The sequence below is a fragment of the Oratosquilla oratoria genome, chromosome 23 (assembly GCF_046742065.1).
Source record: "Oratosquilla oratoria isolate Oo_2021 chromosome 23, ASM4674206v1, whole genome shotgun sequence".
NCBI classification, from domain to species: domain Eukaryota; kingdom Metazoa; phylum Arthropoda; class Malacostraca; order Stomatopoda; family Squillidae; genus Oratosquilla; species Oratosquilla oratoria.
In genome coordinates, this window is record NC_134799.1 from 4,582,341 (window position 1) to 4,597,340 (window position 15,000).

Consider the following 15,000-nt stretch of genomic DNA (forward strand, 5'->3'; position numbering starts at 1 on the left):
TTTCAGCCAGATTAGAAATAGTTTTAATTGCCGTCATTTGTATTCTATCGTTATAGATTTCTTTTTATGTGGTGGTCACATCATTACTGCGTATTCCAGTCCAGATGAATCAGATTTTTTTCATCATATCCAGTGCGTGTATTTAGTATTTACCTGTATTTATTTAATTGTAGTAAACCATGCCCATAAGATCCTGTCTCCATTTATTAAACTCTTCCTTAAATTCGATTTGTGTGTGTGTGTACGTTAATCAAGCATGTAGGCTGTACGTCAAAATGCACAAACAGAAAGCATTTAAAATCCTCTGACAATGCATACAAGATGAACAGCTGAATAAATAAGTTGCTCGAAATATGTGTTGCGGTCTGGCAACAAGGACGTAAAAAGTTGCCGTAATGTAATTTGTCATGAGTGGATAAGTCTCTTGCTTACTTTCTCCAAGACTATCAACAGCCGACGCTTTTAACGCACATTTGAATGAAAACATAAAAACATAAATACGACCATAACGTCGAAATTTTATTCTCCTAATTGTATTGCAGTTGCTACATGAATCCTCTAGACACAATTGTAGTATAGACTGCCTCCTCACCCTTCCCCCGAAATAAAACATTCATAGGGAAGGGGAAGTTTGCCGCCACATCTGACTGTCGTCTGCCCCGACGCCAGACAACGGAGCAGAAATAAAATACTTCCGCTGTTTCACGACATGTGAAGGTTCTTTTTACCCGGAAGCGGGCTTGTTGCTATTATGGTGACCACGCGGATACAGGGGGGGAAATCCCAGTTACGTTCTTCACAAAATAAAGAATAACAATAAAAGAATATTCCGACAATCGAAAGGATAGACGAACGCACCGATAACGAAATTGCAATTCATTATGACTAAACGAATTACACAAGGGCTATTTCTTGCAACAATGATACAATACACCGCAATAACAAAGGAGTGGATGCAATAGTACACCTTATGGAATAGTCACTCCAACGATACCTCACGATTCTCAGAGAGCACTTACTGACTAAGACCACGAGACCTACAAGTCCGCATTTGGTGTCCATGTTTCACAGCCGAACAGTATATTAATAGTTTGTTTTGAGGATTTGTCTTGAATGCAGACGAGGGCGAGATTGCCCAGTCAGGGAATTGTGAGGTGTGGGGGTGAGCAGAGTGGATCCTAAAAAGGGCTGCTTAGCCAATCTTCCATTCCATATTGCCTGTTTATTAGTAGTACTAAAAACCTTCCAGGGGTCACCATTCTCTGTCCCCGTCACTATTATTCCTCACCAGAGGGAGGAGATTGAATTTAGCAATCACAGGTAAAGCAAGTGATTTAGCAATCACAGGTAAAGGAGTTTAAAGGCAGGTGAAAAAAAGTGGGGGAGTGATCGTTTACATCACTGGTGACTTGGGCACCACCTCACTCTCACCATTGATTTCCATGATGGGAGTTATTCTAAGGGAGCACCACGTAGAAGTTAGTTCCTCTTCTAAGAGGTGATAATAAATCACCCTTTTTTGCCGAGTTTGCCAGATTAAAACAAAGTCTTAATGAACTATCTTTTAATATTCAATTAGGAAATGAGAATACACGTCATATTAAAAATAATTACATCAAACTTTCAATTGTACATTAACATATCATTACCCTGCAACAATATATATATATATATATGGTGTATATATATATATATATATAAATATAAATACATTTGATAATTTTCTTTAGTACAAAGTCACTAAGGATATAAATCATAGATAAGCTTGACAAAACACTTTTGTATATGAAGAACATGCAAAGCATTTGGAAATTTTCAGTTTAAAATTTGATGGGCTAAAAATTTTTCCGTAATCGAGCATTTGTGCATGACTAGTGGATGGCCTGTCCTACATGTACAGCCTCCAAAGTATAAAAATGAATTGCCTTTTGTAAGACAATTCAACTTCTTAAGTGTACAATTCAGACTATGGAATGTGTACACTTTAGATTATGTAATGTGTATTCAGACCTATAAAATGTATATAACTCAAGGTATGTGTTATGTAGAATGTTTATATTTCAGTTCTGTTCTGTGCAAACTTCAGCAGTGTGCTCATTATATTGTGATAAGTAAGCTCAGCTGAGTAACAATGATTTTCTGAGAAATTAAAGTCCAGTTTCAATGTCACACTAGTTCTTTCCATGTAATAGGTATATTCTTAATTGTAAACTAAAGTAATAATCACTTAAAGCTTTTTTCAAAACCTCACTTATTCAAGTGACATTCACCACTCACATCTTGTCTTCAATTCCACATTTCAGATTGCTCAGCATAATTACACCGAGTAATATGCCCTTCTTCCTTCTTTCTACATAAACACACAATCACCACTGTGATCTTTAACTTCTTTCACTCAAATATATGAATACATTCCTGAAAGTCCTCCATCAGTTTAGGCTTGGCAAAAGGAAGGGTACTGGCACAGGTACATATGACCCAGTTTAATATTAAGACCCTTTCTCTCATGTCAACTTCATAAACTAATGGTCTAACCATAACAACAGCCTTTTTATTATGAACTGGCATCTTTGGCATCCTCCTTGTTCTTCTTACGTTTCTTTCGGAAGGACCGTGTGAGTGAACCGAACCACTTACTAGGTGGCAGGTTTCGGAGGGTGGCCGTCTTAGAAGTACTGTGGAGACCCTTTGATGGGGATACACGTGGCGAGGACAAATCCAAAGTTTCAGGGGCTGTTGTCTCAATTAAATTGACAGGGGAGGAATGTCTGTCTGTTTGACCATTTGAAGTCCTCTTCTCTGGACTTCCTTCAGGAGTCTTGTGCCTCCCAACCACTTCTGGAGATCTCTTCCATACTGGGCTATCTTCCGGTGAGACTTTTTGATTTCCAGAATCAGTATCTGCATACTTTCTCCAAACAGGACTGTCTTCTGGGGGTTCTGGACGCTCTGTCTGACCCTCATTTACACTGTCAGGGCTAGATTGTCGAACTGGACTTACTCTAGGACTCGAGTCTTGTGAATTAATTGTTTGGGGGCTCATTTCTCTTGCAGGACTTGATTTACTACTTCCTGATGGGTATGATTCTGGACGTGGGCTTGTTGCAGATGGTTCTCGTAGAGGGCTCGATCTTGGACTTAGTTCTCGAATTGGACTTGAATCAGATAGCAACTGTCTAATGGGACTAGCCATGGGATCAGGCCCCTGTATCAGTCTTGTTTTGGGGCTTGAGTCTCGACTTGAGCTTCCCTTAGATTCTGATTCCCGAATTAGATTTGGTTTTGGGCTAGATTCTCGAACTGGACTCGTTCTAAAATCTATATGTCGAACAGCTCCTGTCTTGGAACTGGAACTCTCTTCAGGATGTGGTTTCTGTGGCGAGGCTTTTTCAGTCTGGGGTTCCATCTCTCTAACTGGACTTCTTTCAGGGGAATTAGGTTCTGTAGGGCTGCTAACAGGTGCTGGGGATTCTGGCTTCTTTGTTTGATCACCAGATGACTCCTGGATGCGATCTGAGGGTGGCATTTGCTCCTTGCTGGATGTGGGGCTCACTGGTGAGGTTACCTGGGACTCGGACACCTGGGTGGCTTCAGAGGGTGAAGGCGATGTGACTGGCTTAGCAAAGCTTGGTCTCTGTAGGAGCAAAAGAAGAGAAATTAACAAGAGATAATGAATACAATTCTGTACATTTTCTTTTTTATGATGGTTAGAAGCCTATGTCATACGGAAAAAAAAAAGTGAAGAAATAAATTCTCCAAACTGATGTTATTTGTTAATTGTAGCAAAAAATGCAATTACTCCAAGCATAACTGTAGCCAAAAACGAGTGCATGAATGATACTGATGTAGTTCTCAAGGTAAAGTTTGTATGTCACCAGATTGATTTTACAGAAAGTCATACCCATTACATCCCATCACTATTTTCACAATAGTCAAAAAGCTGACCACTGTTCATTTTGAACCTTGACTTAAAATACCTGTAAGCATGACACATTAAAGGATTCTGAAACCAATGAGACCCAAATATATTTTGTATAATCAATCAAATCATTGCCTCAAGTTCCATTAGTGGACAACCTGCAGCCCTATAGAGGCTGGCAATGGTCAGTGGAACTTCCCATAGATCCCTCTGGGAAGAAAATCTGAACTGTTGTGTGTTATGTACCACTGTGGGATTCTTTCTATGTCACCAGCTCAAAGGAAGAAGAGAGGAACCACTCATTCTCAGCTTTCCATGAATGAAAAAAATGTAAGAAATATAACTGAAGTTGATAGAATGATACATCTTGATCAAGGTCCAGAGACTGAATGCCAGCACCTCAGGGCTACACCACCTGATCGAGGTGAAGGAGTCAACAGGTTTTGAAAATGGGCTACTTTGCTGTGCATCTTGCAGGATCACCACATGCAGGTACCTGGTACCTGTGATTGGTCTACGTTTCATAAAATCAGCAAGAACAAAACTCCTCATTGATAAACAGCATTATACATAATAAAAGACTAACATACTGAATAAAATAATTAGAAAGAAACAATGATTCTACAAGGAAATGGAAGTCATATTTGCAAAAAAGCTGATGACCATGACTTTGAATGTTGGGAAGTTTAATAACGGAATTAATGGATAAGCAGTTGAATAGCTTGACTTAAGTTAAACTGACCTTGATCTGTTCCTAGGTTCCAGTCATTTCTTGTGCAGTACAAGACATCACACACCCCTCTCACTACATTTCACAAGCACCATCAATAGAACAAAAAAAAAGCAGCAGCAGCTTACTACTCATATATCTACCACAACATTCCACCTAAACCACACAAAACATCCACACAGAAATATATTCACACTCGGATAACTAAACAAGCCCTTCAAGAAAGAACACTAAACCCAACAGCCCCCAGATATAAGTCCTACAGAGAAAACCCTCCCATACCAGACATAAACAACAGAAGCATGCCTGTACTCAGGACCCCATCCAACACTAAATCTGTACCAACAGAGAATAGTCTTGGCAACAGATTCAAATAGCCTCACATGCAACCACAACAATGACAATGAACACCTACTACAATGCCTCACACTAACAATCCCCACGCAACAACACAATATCCCTTATCTAAGTGACTTATGGTTCTACCTCAGGACTGTTGCCCCTTAGCCTAATCTCTGTCAAAGGAAAAACTATGGAAACGAGTACAAAAGATTGCATCAACCCTCACTTAGAAACAAATTGTCTAATAAATGACAACCAATACCATTATCTCAAACAAAGACATAAGAAACAGCCCATTTTTACCCTAATAAAGGGATGGCCAAGTCAAAGCACCCCCCCCCCCAACACACTGATCCAAAAACATATTCATTTTCCCTTCCACCTTAGCTCCTCATGGATGAAGGGTCATCCATCCCCACCACACTGTTCAGGTCAGAGGTAATGCACCAAGACACAGCTCCTCCACATCAGTTGGAGTCATGGCAGTGGTTGAGTATACGAGAGCAAAGGGAGGAAATAGAAAGTATGCTCTAGCCACTCAAGATCAAGCACTATACTCATGATATCTCATGGCAAATATCATGGAACAAACATATCTCTAAAGTGCAGAATGTGTATCAAAGAGAATAAAATTGTCAACCACATCATCAGTGAGTGCTCACACTTGGTACAAAAGTAATATAAGGGAGGACACAACACTGTGGCATGAACAATTCAATGAAGCCTGAACAAGAAACACTATCTCCCATGCAGAAAAAAATGGTATGAACAATCAATCAATCAATTACCTCTGGCCTCGCTTGCTAAAGACTGACCTTCAGGTCAATCAATCACCTGTTACCTTGATTTTCACTAAGTGGAAAACCTGCATCTCAAAAGTGGCTGGAAACAGTCCTTAGAACCTCCCACAAATCTCTCTGGGAAGAAACTTTAGACTGCTGTTTGTGCAGTATGGGACTGTGTGGTACTGTTTCAACGCCACTGGCTAAAATGGTAGGATGAGACGAGCAGTCAACGGTTGTCTGCTCCCCATGTGTGAAAAAGTGTAAGAAATACAACTAAAGTTAATAAAGATATCTTGGGCTTATTTGGGAGATTGAGTGTCAGCCCTTCAGGGCTGCATCTCCTGATAAAGGTGAGGGAATTTATGGGTTTTAAAAATGGGCAGCTTTGCTGTGCATTTTGCAGGACCACCACATACATCAATGGCCCCCAGCCTGCGGGTGACAAGCACATCTCCATGCAGGTCCAAAGTCACTCAGGGAAGATATACAACACTTGTCTTGGGATTGTTAGTGTGAGGCATTGCAGTACGAGGGTGTTTTGTGTCTTACGAGTGATGGTTCCATCTGAGACAGTTTGTGGCCAGGACTATTCTGTGTTGATAATGATTCAGTGCTGGAGTCCTGAACAGAAGTACCACCAAGAAACTTGAGACAGCACTTGAAAGGGTTCTGTGGCAGTAACAACAGGGCAGGAGACACAAGAGATAGGTTTGTAACTGGAGAAAGCTAACATGGAAAAAAGTTAGACTAAACAAAACAGGATTATGGAAACATGAAATATCTAGAATGCTGAATCTGCTTCCAAGATGGGAAATGTACGGAGCTGGACAAACTGTTCTTGTTCATTATGGGATACATTAATTAAAACTTAAGTCACTAGCTAAATCAGTCAGAGAGGTGGAAACTCAGTGTTGGTCAACAATGAAATCTAAAACTGAGACTTCAGAGGAAAAGGTGTGGGTTTGAATGCATTTCAGATATGAATTTAGAAAGCAAAGTAATTTCAGTTAATTTTCTACTTTGGCTATGCTGAAACCACTGAATAGCAAGATCATTGAATATGTATCCACCACAATGAAATGGACAAGTAAAAAGAAAACAGGAGAAAATAAACCTCATTTTTAATATACCCAGACACCTGTGTTTCAAAACAAAACAAAAATAAATGAATTATTTCTTAAAGGAGAGAGCAAGATAATATTCCAGAGAAAACTACATTGCAGACTTTCGGTTTGTGAAATATCCATGTATCCATTGGTAAAAAAAAAAAAAAAAAATTCCCTCAAAGAGCAGTTATGAAAAAAAAATAATAAAAAATAAATAAATAAATAAATAAATAAATAAATACATATACCAAAGGCTTTTTCACCCTTACAAGAGAGGTAGCCTCTTATCTTTGCTTCTTGTGGATAGTGTCCACCCTGTCTCTTGCACACTGCCTGGATCAGAAACAATGCAGCAAGACACAGCACATCCACAGCAGGGCCAGCCATTTTGTTTACATGGCTACCCTCCCTCCTTGTTCCCTCGTGAGAAAATGGAGAAGAGTACAAAGCCCTTCAGGCTGCATCAATTTATGTTCCACTCATGACCATTTTCCACTCACACCTATCTCTGCCTTCTCCCTTCCCTGATCAAAAGACATTTCCACTTCTCATTATTCCAAGACATTTACTTGCTTCTCTCCCTCTACAGATTGCCTCCACCTCCACTCCTCCATTCCCTGCTACATGCAACCCTAACTTTTCTCTTTTGAAACTTACCTCCACCCTCACCTCTTGTACATCTCGCTTTACTCTTACCCACAACTTTCAACTTCCTCATATTATACTTTCCTAAACCCCATCACTAGCTGTCTTAGACCCTCCTCTGACCTAGCCACAAGTGCAGCGTCATCAGCAAACAAAATCTAGCTCACCTCCCATTTCCTTCCAGTCTCTCTAACCATTTCCAGAACTACACATCACCATTGCATCTACCTCGCGTAACGGCTTTCCCCCCTATCCCATATATCTGCCATACCTCTCACAATGCTTTCCTGTCTACCCAGTTTTAAACCTTCTCTAAATCCATTAAGGCCCAAAAAACATCCTTACCTTTTCCAAAAACTTCACACTTAATCTACTTTACCACCACAATTTGATCCTAGCATCCTCTACTTTTCTTAGACCCACATTGTTCTTTACCAATTACCTCTATTCCTCTCCTAATCCTCTCTATTAACACCCTTTCATATGCCTTTCCAACTATACTCAACAAACTGATACCTCTGAAACTACTACATTCACATTATTTGTATAATGGAACTATGCACACACTCCTCTAGTCCTCTGGCACACTCCCCTTCCTTAGCCATACATTCACCAATACATTATAACCATTCCTCCATTTGTCAAACACTCAACATGACACCCATCCAAACCAGGTGCCTTACCAGTTTTCATAATTTTCAATGTTCCTTGTATCTCATCTTTACTTATCCCTGTCATTCTATTCTTACATCAAATTCATTTTCCTAGTTCCTCCCACTGCCACAATCAATCCGTAACCTCCTCCACATTTAACAACTCTAAAATACACTATCCAACTTCCCCTTACTGCCTTCACTTCCATTAACATCTCTCCATCTGTGCCTTATCTTTTCATCTTTACCTGACTCAACCTCCTGTTTTTTCACTTCTTTCCAAAACATCTTTTTATTCTTTTAAAAAAAATTGTCATAATACTACCCCATTCTGCATCTGCTCTCCTCTTTGCCCCCTTCAATTTATGTTTTGCTTCTATTCTCTTCTTGCACTCTTCATATGTTTTCCTTGCAACCAATCCACATATGCTCACATCTTCTCTTCTAATACCACCTTCATCTCTTCAATCCACCATTCACTACCCTTCCTTCTATTCCCTCCTATCCCTCCTCTATGCTAACTTTGTTACTTCCTCCTTAAAACATACCCATTCTTCTTCTACCCCTACCTCCCTTCTCTCCCTGACCACCTCCCATACCTCTCTAAGCATCTCATGGTATTCATTCTCATTTTTATTCAATCTATTAATTCTTAGCACCTCTCTACCTTCCTCCTTTTAACTCCCCCTACACTTTCTTCCACTCTCAAATTCCCTTCTGCCAAAAAATTATCTAACACATCCTCACTCTTATCCCTGATACCATGAACATCCAGAATTCTTCCTATCCTTCCTTTTGATACCACTACATAGTCAATTAATACCCTATCAACCACCCTCTCCCATATATACTTATGCTTGGCTCTCTTCTTAAACACTGTGTTTGCTATTAACAATTCTCTTTCTAAACATATCTTCAACATCATCTCTCCATTACAATTCATACTTGGCACCCCAAGCTTCCCTACTACTCCATGCATTGGCTCATTTCCTACTCTAGCATTGAGATCCCCCACCACCATTGCATTTTCATTCCTCCCAACTCTCTAAACCCTCATATAATATATCCAAAAAGTCTTCCTTTACTCTTCACTTTTCTCACTACCATGTCCATATACACATAAAAACCCGTATCTCTCATCCCAGTTTCCCCTTCAACCACATTAAATTTGAAAACACTTCCCTAAACTTTGAAAACATTTCCCAAAATTCCACTTTCCTATCTCATCACTTACCAGCAGTCACTCCTTCCCTTCCTCGCCCCCTCATCACTCCCAACACACTCCTTATCTCAAAATCACCCTTCCCTTTCAACTCAAGTTATACTTACTGCTAACATATCCATCACCCTTATCACAAACATATTACCAATATCTTCCCTTTTACTCTCATCTGTGGCACAACCACACACATGTAATACCCAAATCTTAGGGTCCTGGTTCGAGTATCTACCTAAGGTTTGAATATCCAAGAATGCCAGTACCTTCCATACCTAAGTTCATATTAGTCCTCTCAAACTAAGTGTAGCCACAGTGGTAACTGTGCATAATATAACGTTCTTACCGGACCCGGTGGCTGAGGAGCAGGTCTTTTCTTCCTAGACCGTGGTGGTAGCGAGGTCCTTGTATCTCCCCGATAAAACACTCCAGTCCCTCGTGATGCTAAGGACATTCTCCCTGCTTCTTCTCGAGAGAAGGGGTGTGAGGGCGAGGACTGTGGCTTGTTGTGGGAAGTGATTGTGGAGCCAGGAAGGGAGATGGTCGAAATCGAGGTTGTGAATGTGAGAGAGGAAGACGAAGATGGGATCCTCCGGTCCGTTGGTTGTTTCCCTCCCGCCGATGTCTCCTCATCACTCATGTCTTCCTCAAAAGGGTTTGTTGAATTGAAATTGATACTTTTCACTGCTGATTTCGGAGGCGGAGGGGTTGGGGGACAGAGCACTGGAGTCTTGGACGAAGTCTCGCGGTTGTTGTCTTCGTCGTCGTCGTCGTCCTCGTCGAAGGGGTTGGTGGAGACTGGTTGAGAGACTGGAGGTTTAGGGGAGGAGACTGGAGGTTTAGGGGAGGAGGCTGGAGGCATCGGCGAGGAGGTTCTTGGCTGCTGGAGTTCGTCTTTCTTCGTATTGTCCACGACACCGACTTCGACTTTTTTGTTAACCGTCTCCTCAGGGGAGTCTTCATCGAATGGATTGTACTCTTTTTCTTCATTTGGTGGAGGAGGAGGACGAGCGCGAAGCCTAGCTTCGGCAATGAAGTCTTTGGGTAATACTTGCACTCCTACAATTCCGAGGTTCTTCACTTTTTCATTGTCCTTAATTTCAGTGATATTGTTGTCCTTCTCCATTTTTTCTTCTTCGGTGTTTAAGTTCGATGACTTCTCCTTCTGCTCCTCCAAAGACTTTGGTTCTTCTGCCTCCTGGGGCCGCACTGCAGGATCTTCCTGGGCCACTCCGTTCTCCACCTTCTGGCCAAGTTCCTCGGGGGTACTATTCGTGACTTCGCCCAGAGCTTCCTCAGGAACTCCCGGTTCACTGGTCTTCAGTTCATCTCCAGGTTCGATAATCTGAAGAAGTTCGAACGGCGGGTCCGTGGTCTCCAGTTCCTCCACGACGTCCCCTTCGACGTCCTTGGCAGACTCTTGGACAGGTTCTCCTTGAGTGTGATCCGTCTCCCTTGATCCATTGACAAGAGGAGCTTCTGCAAGAGGTTCTTCGATCCGATTCTCCGAACTCAAGTCTTTGGCGACGTTCTCCGAACTCAAGTCTTTGGCGACGTTCTCCGAACTCGTTCTCTGAGCGACTTTCTCGGGACTCGACGCCGGCTCGCCTTCCGGAACCACACTGCCAGCGACTTTCACCTCCTCCCCGGCCACCTCTTCTCGACGGGACACTGGCGTGACAGGTTCCTCCACCGACTCGACCCCATTCATATTTCGGGATCCTTCGACGTCCTTCTCGGCCGTGTGGCCGTTGACGAGGGTGACCTGGAGGCGGGATACGCGGGAGGGCGAGGTCGCGTCTTCAGTCGGGGTCGTCGATCCTGCAAAAGACCAAAAAGACTAAGAAAAAGAAATGGAGGAAAATAAATAAAATAAATAAATAAATAAATAAATGAATAAATAAATAAAATAAATAAAAAATAAAATAAAATAAATCTCTTCTCCCCCCTTTTTTCACTCTTTATATACTTTTTTCTGGCGATTACCCAATTGGGTCTGGACCACGGAATGATCCAACCAATCCGCTGTCCTAGATTTCCCTTGTGGGAGACTCCCGGCCCCCTTGTAACCGGCAACAGCCACCGGACTGGCCCACAATTCACTCAAAGGAAAAACAGTTATTATTATTCCCTTGTGCTACCGTGGAGCGATCAGATTAACAGTTAACCCTTTTCCCAGCGGAAAGGGGTGCAATGCCCTCCTCCGCTGAATAAAATCGCCTGGCGGCAGCTTGGATGAAAACAAATCTCTAGAGAGATCTTTGCAATTTAATTTTGATTAATCCATTTTGCACCGAGTAGCAGTTTATTTTTCATTCTGGCTGTCAAGCGATTTTATTCAACTCAGTGACCCCCACTTGACGAGCATTTATAGCCTATGCCGATTAAACACGTCTGTAGCAGAGAAGGAGGAGGAGGAGGAGATAGGGAAGATGGAGATGTATAAAGAGTAATAAGAAGAGCAGGAGGGAGCAACAGGAAGAGGGGGAGGGAGGAGGGGATGAGGAAGGAGGGGATGAGGAAGAAGGGGAGGAGGAAGAAGGGGAGGAGGAAGAAGGGGAGGAGGAAGGAGGACGAAGAAAGGGAGAAGGAAGGAGGAGGGGGAGGAGGAAGAAAGGGAGAAGGAAGGAGGAGGGGGAGAAGGAAGGAGGAGGGGGAGAAGGAAGGAGGAGGGGGAGAAGGAAGGGGGGGAGAAGGAAGGGGGGGAGAAGGAAGAGGGGGAGGAGGAAGAAAGGGAGAAGGAAGGAGGAGGGGGAGGAGGAAGAAAGGGAGAAGGAAAGAGGCGGAAGAAAGGGAGGCGGAAGAAAGGGAGGAGGAAGAAAGGGAGGAGGAAGAAAAGGAGGAGGAAGAAAGGGAGGAGAATGAAAGGGAGGAGGAAAGGGAGGAGGAAGAAAAGGAGGAGGAAGAAAGGGAGGAGGAAGAAAGGGAGGAGGAAGAAAGGGAGGAGGAAGAAAGGGAGGAGGAAGTAAGGGAGGAGGAAGAAAGGGAGGAGGAAGAAAGGGAGGAGGAAGTAAGGGAGAAGGAAGAAGGAGGAGGAAGAAAGGGAGAAGGAAGAAGGAGGAGGAGGGAGAAGGAAGAAGGAGGAGGAGGGAGAAGGAAGAAGGAGGAGGAGGGAGAAGGAAGAAGGAGGAAGAAGGGAGAAGGAAGAAGGAGGAAGAAAGGGAGGAGGAGGAAGAAGAAAGGGAGAAGGACGAGGAAGGAGGAGGAAGAAAAGGAGAAGGAAATGAAAGAGGAGGAGGAGGAAGAGGAGAAGGAGGAGGAGGAGGAGAAGGACAAGGAAGAGGAGGAGGAAGAATGGGAGAAGGAAGGAGGAGGAAGAAAGGGAGAAGGAAGGAGGAGGAAGAAAGGGAGAAGGAAGGAGGAGGAAGAAAGGGAGAAGGAAGGAGGAGGAAGAAAGGGAGAAGGAAGGAGGAGGAAGAAAGGGAGAAGGAAGGAGGAGGAAGAAAGGGAGAAGGAAGGAGGAGGAAGAAAGGGAGAAGGAAGGAGGAGGAAGAAAGGGAGAAGGAAGGAGGAGGAAGAAAGGGAGAAGGAAGGAGGAGGAAGAAAGGGAGAAGGAAGGAGGAGGAAGAAAGGGAGAAGGAATGAGGAGGAAGAAAGGGAGAAGGAAGGAGGAGGAAGAAAGGGAGAAGGAAGGAGGAGGAAGAAAGGGAGAAGGAAGGAGGAGGAAGAAAGGGAGAAGGAAGGAGGAGGAAGAAAGGGAGAAGGAAGGAGGAGGAAGAAAGGGAGAAGGAAGGAGGAGGAAGAAAGGGAGAAGGAAGGAGGAGGAAGAAAGGGAGAAGGAAGGAGGAGGAAGAAAGGGAGAAGGAAGGAGGAGGAAGAAAGGGAGAAGGAAGGAGGAGGAAGAAAGGGAGAAGGAAGGAGGAAGAAAAGGAGGAGGAAGAAAGGGAGAAGGAAGGAGGAGGGGGGAGGAGAAGGAAGAGTAGCCGGAGGAGGAAGGGGAGGAGAAGGAAGAGTAGCCGAAGGAAGGGGAGGAGGTGGAGGAGGACCACAGCTTGGATAACATGTCCCCCATCCCCTCCTCCTCTAGAGCGAGTCCACACGATCGCCAGGTCGGCCTCAGACCTTCTACGGTTTCAGTCCCGGTCTGGAGACTTCGCAGACTTCGCAGACCCGCGACTTCGGGAAGAGGAGGAGGAACCTTTGCGACATCAAGAGACGTCGCGGGGTTAGACGTGACTCTGCTGTGTCAAGCTCGAGGGCGAGATCGAACAAGTGCGACCTGAGGCTGAAGGAAGGGCGGCGGGAGCTACTTCGTCAACTGGGAAAGGTACGCCTTCTTCAGCGTCTTCGGCGATCCCTTCTGCAGGAAAGGGGTGTTCCTGTCGCGGTCGAATTTAAGCAATATACCACATGATGCGAGACATGTACAGTTTTGTCCTCTTCCTCTTCCTCCTCCTTTCTGTCTTCTTCTCCCGCTACGGAAAGAGGGCTTGGGTCGAGACCGGGCATACAAATGCACATAACTCTCTCCGTCAAGTAAAGGAAAACAAAGAGACGGGACCCCACGAGCTTAGCTCTTCTCTGGGACATTACAATTAGGTAAATGGAGCCGAGGGGCTTTAGGACAAAGCCTGAAAGGGATTAGCTCCATTGAATACCAAAAATATCCTTACAGACATCACGTACACATTATTTACACACTGGCACATGATAATACATAGCTACATCTCCACATATACCGGCGTGGTCGTTTACACGCACGGGTACACACACACAAATTATACACACACACACACATATATACGTATATATATATATATATATGCATGAGAAATCACATGAACTCGTGATTCTAAATATGCAGAAAAACCACTAAGGAAAATAATAAAATGCTGACCGAGCGCTTTCGTCTAGACATCCTTAGGGTACATGAGGATGTCTAAATAGACGAAAGCGCTCGGCCCCCCATGTCATTATTTTTCTTGGTGGTTTTTCTGCATATATATATATAAATATATATATATAGAGAGAGGCAGAGGGAAAACACACAAGAACCGCATGAGCTACCGTTGTACCCTTTCACTCTCCACACACGATTTCCTGTATTTCGTGCCAGTTTTTTTCTGTAGTGTAAACATTCTTTCTGAAGAAGCACCACAGTTCGAAACTAGTCAAAAAATAAACTCTTTTTCTACTTGTGTGTTTTCCCTCTGCCTGCCTCTCTCTCTCTCTCTCTCTCTCTCTCTCTCTCTCACACACACACACACACACACACACACACACACACACACACACACACACACACATATATATATATATATATATATATATATATATATATATATATATATATATATATCACCCTACTTGAATTGGCTTTATTCATTACCATGTCTAGGCCGAGTCCGTGGTGTGGGATACTGATATACTGATTTTGGTCTATCTTTAGAGCAACATTAGCCCCAAAATAACTGAACAATTTCACGAGAAAATTTCAGGAAATGTGGGCAATAGGCCTGAAATGATCCCCATTCAAGTTTGGGAATAAACGGTTCAAAGGCAATATCAATCACAAAAAAATATTGCGTCAGTGACTAAACCCATCGCGATATCTCTCGATAGCGCAATGGGTTTAGTCACTGACGCTTTGTCACGTCCGAGCTG

At 43.2% G+C, this 15,000-nt stretch overlaps 1 protein-coding gene across 3 annotated transcripts in view; it reads right to left on the minus strand.

The window, feature by feature from the left end:
* Positions 1–1,549: 1,549 nt before the first annotated feature.
* LOC143037898 (uncharacterized) overlaps positions 1,550–15,000 on the minus strand; it is a 47,573-nt gene continuing 34,122 nt past the window's right edge. For 2 of the 3 annotated variants that reach the window (XM_076206543.1, XM_076206541.1), the window contains 3 exons: positions 9,743–11,217; positions 6,326–6,445; positions 1,550–3,634 (listed from right to left, as the gene is read on the minus strand). In XM_076206543.1, coding sequence (XP_076062658.1) covers positions 2,555–3,634; positions 6,326–6,445; positions 9,743–11,217 — 2,675 coding nt within the window. In that variant the 3' untranslated portion in view covers positions 1,550–2,554. The remainder of the gene's footprint in view (positions 3,635–6,325; positions 6,446–9,742; positions 11,218–15,000) is intronic. The other variant, XM_076206542.1, reaches the window with a different exon arrangement.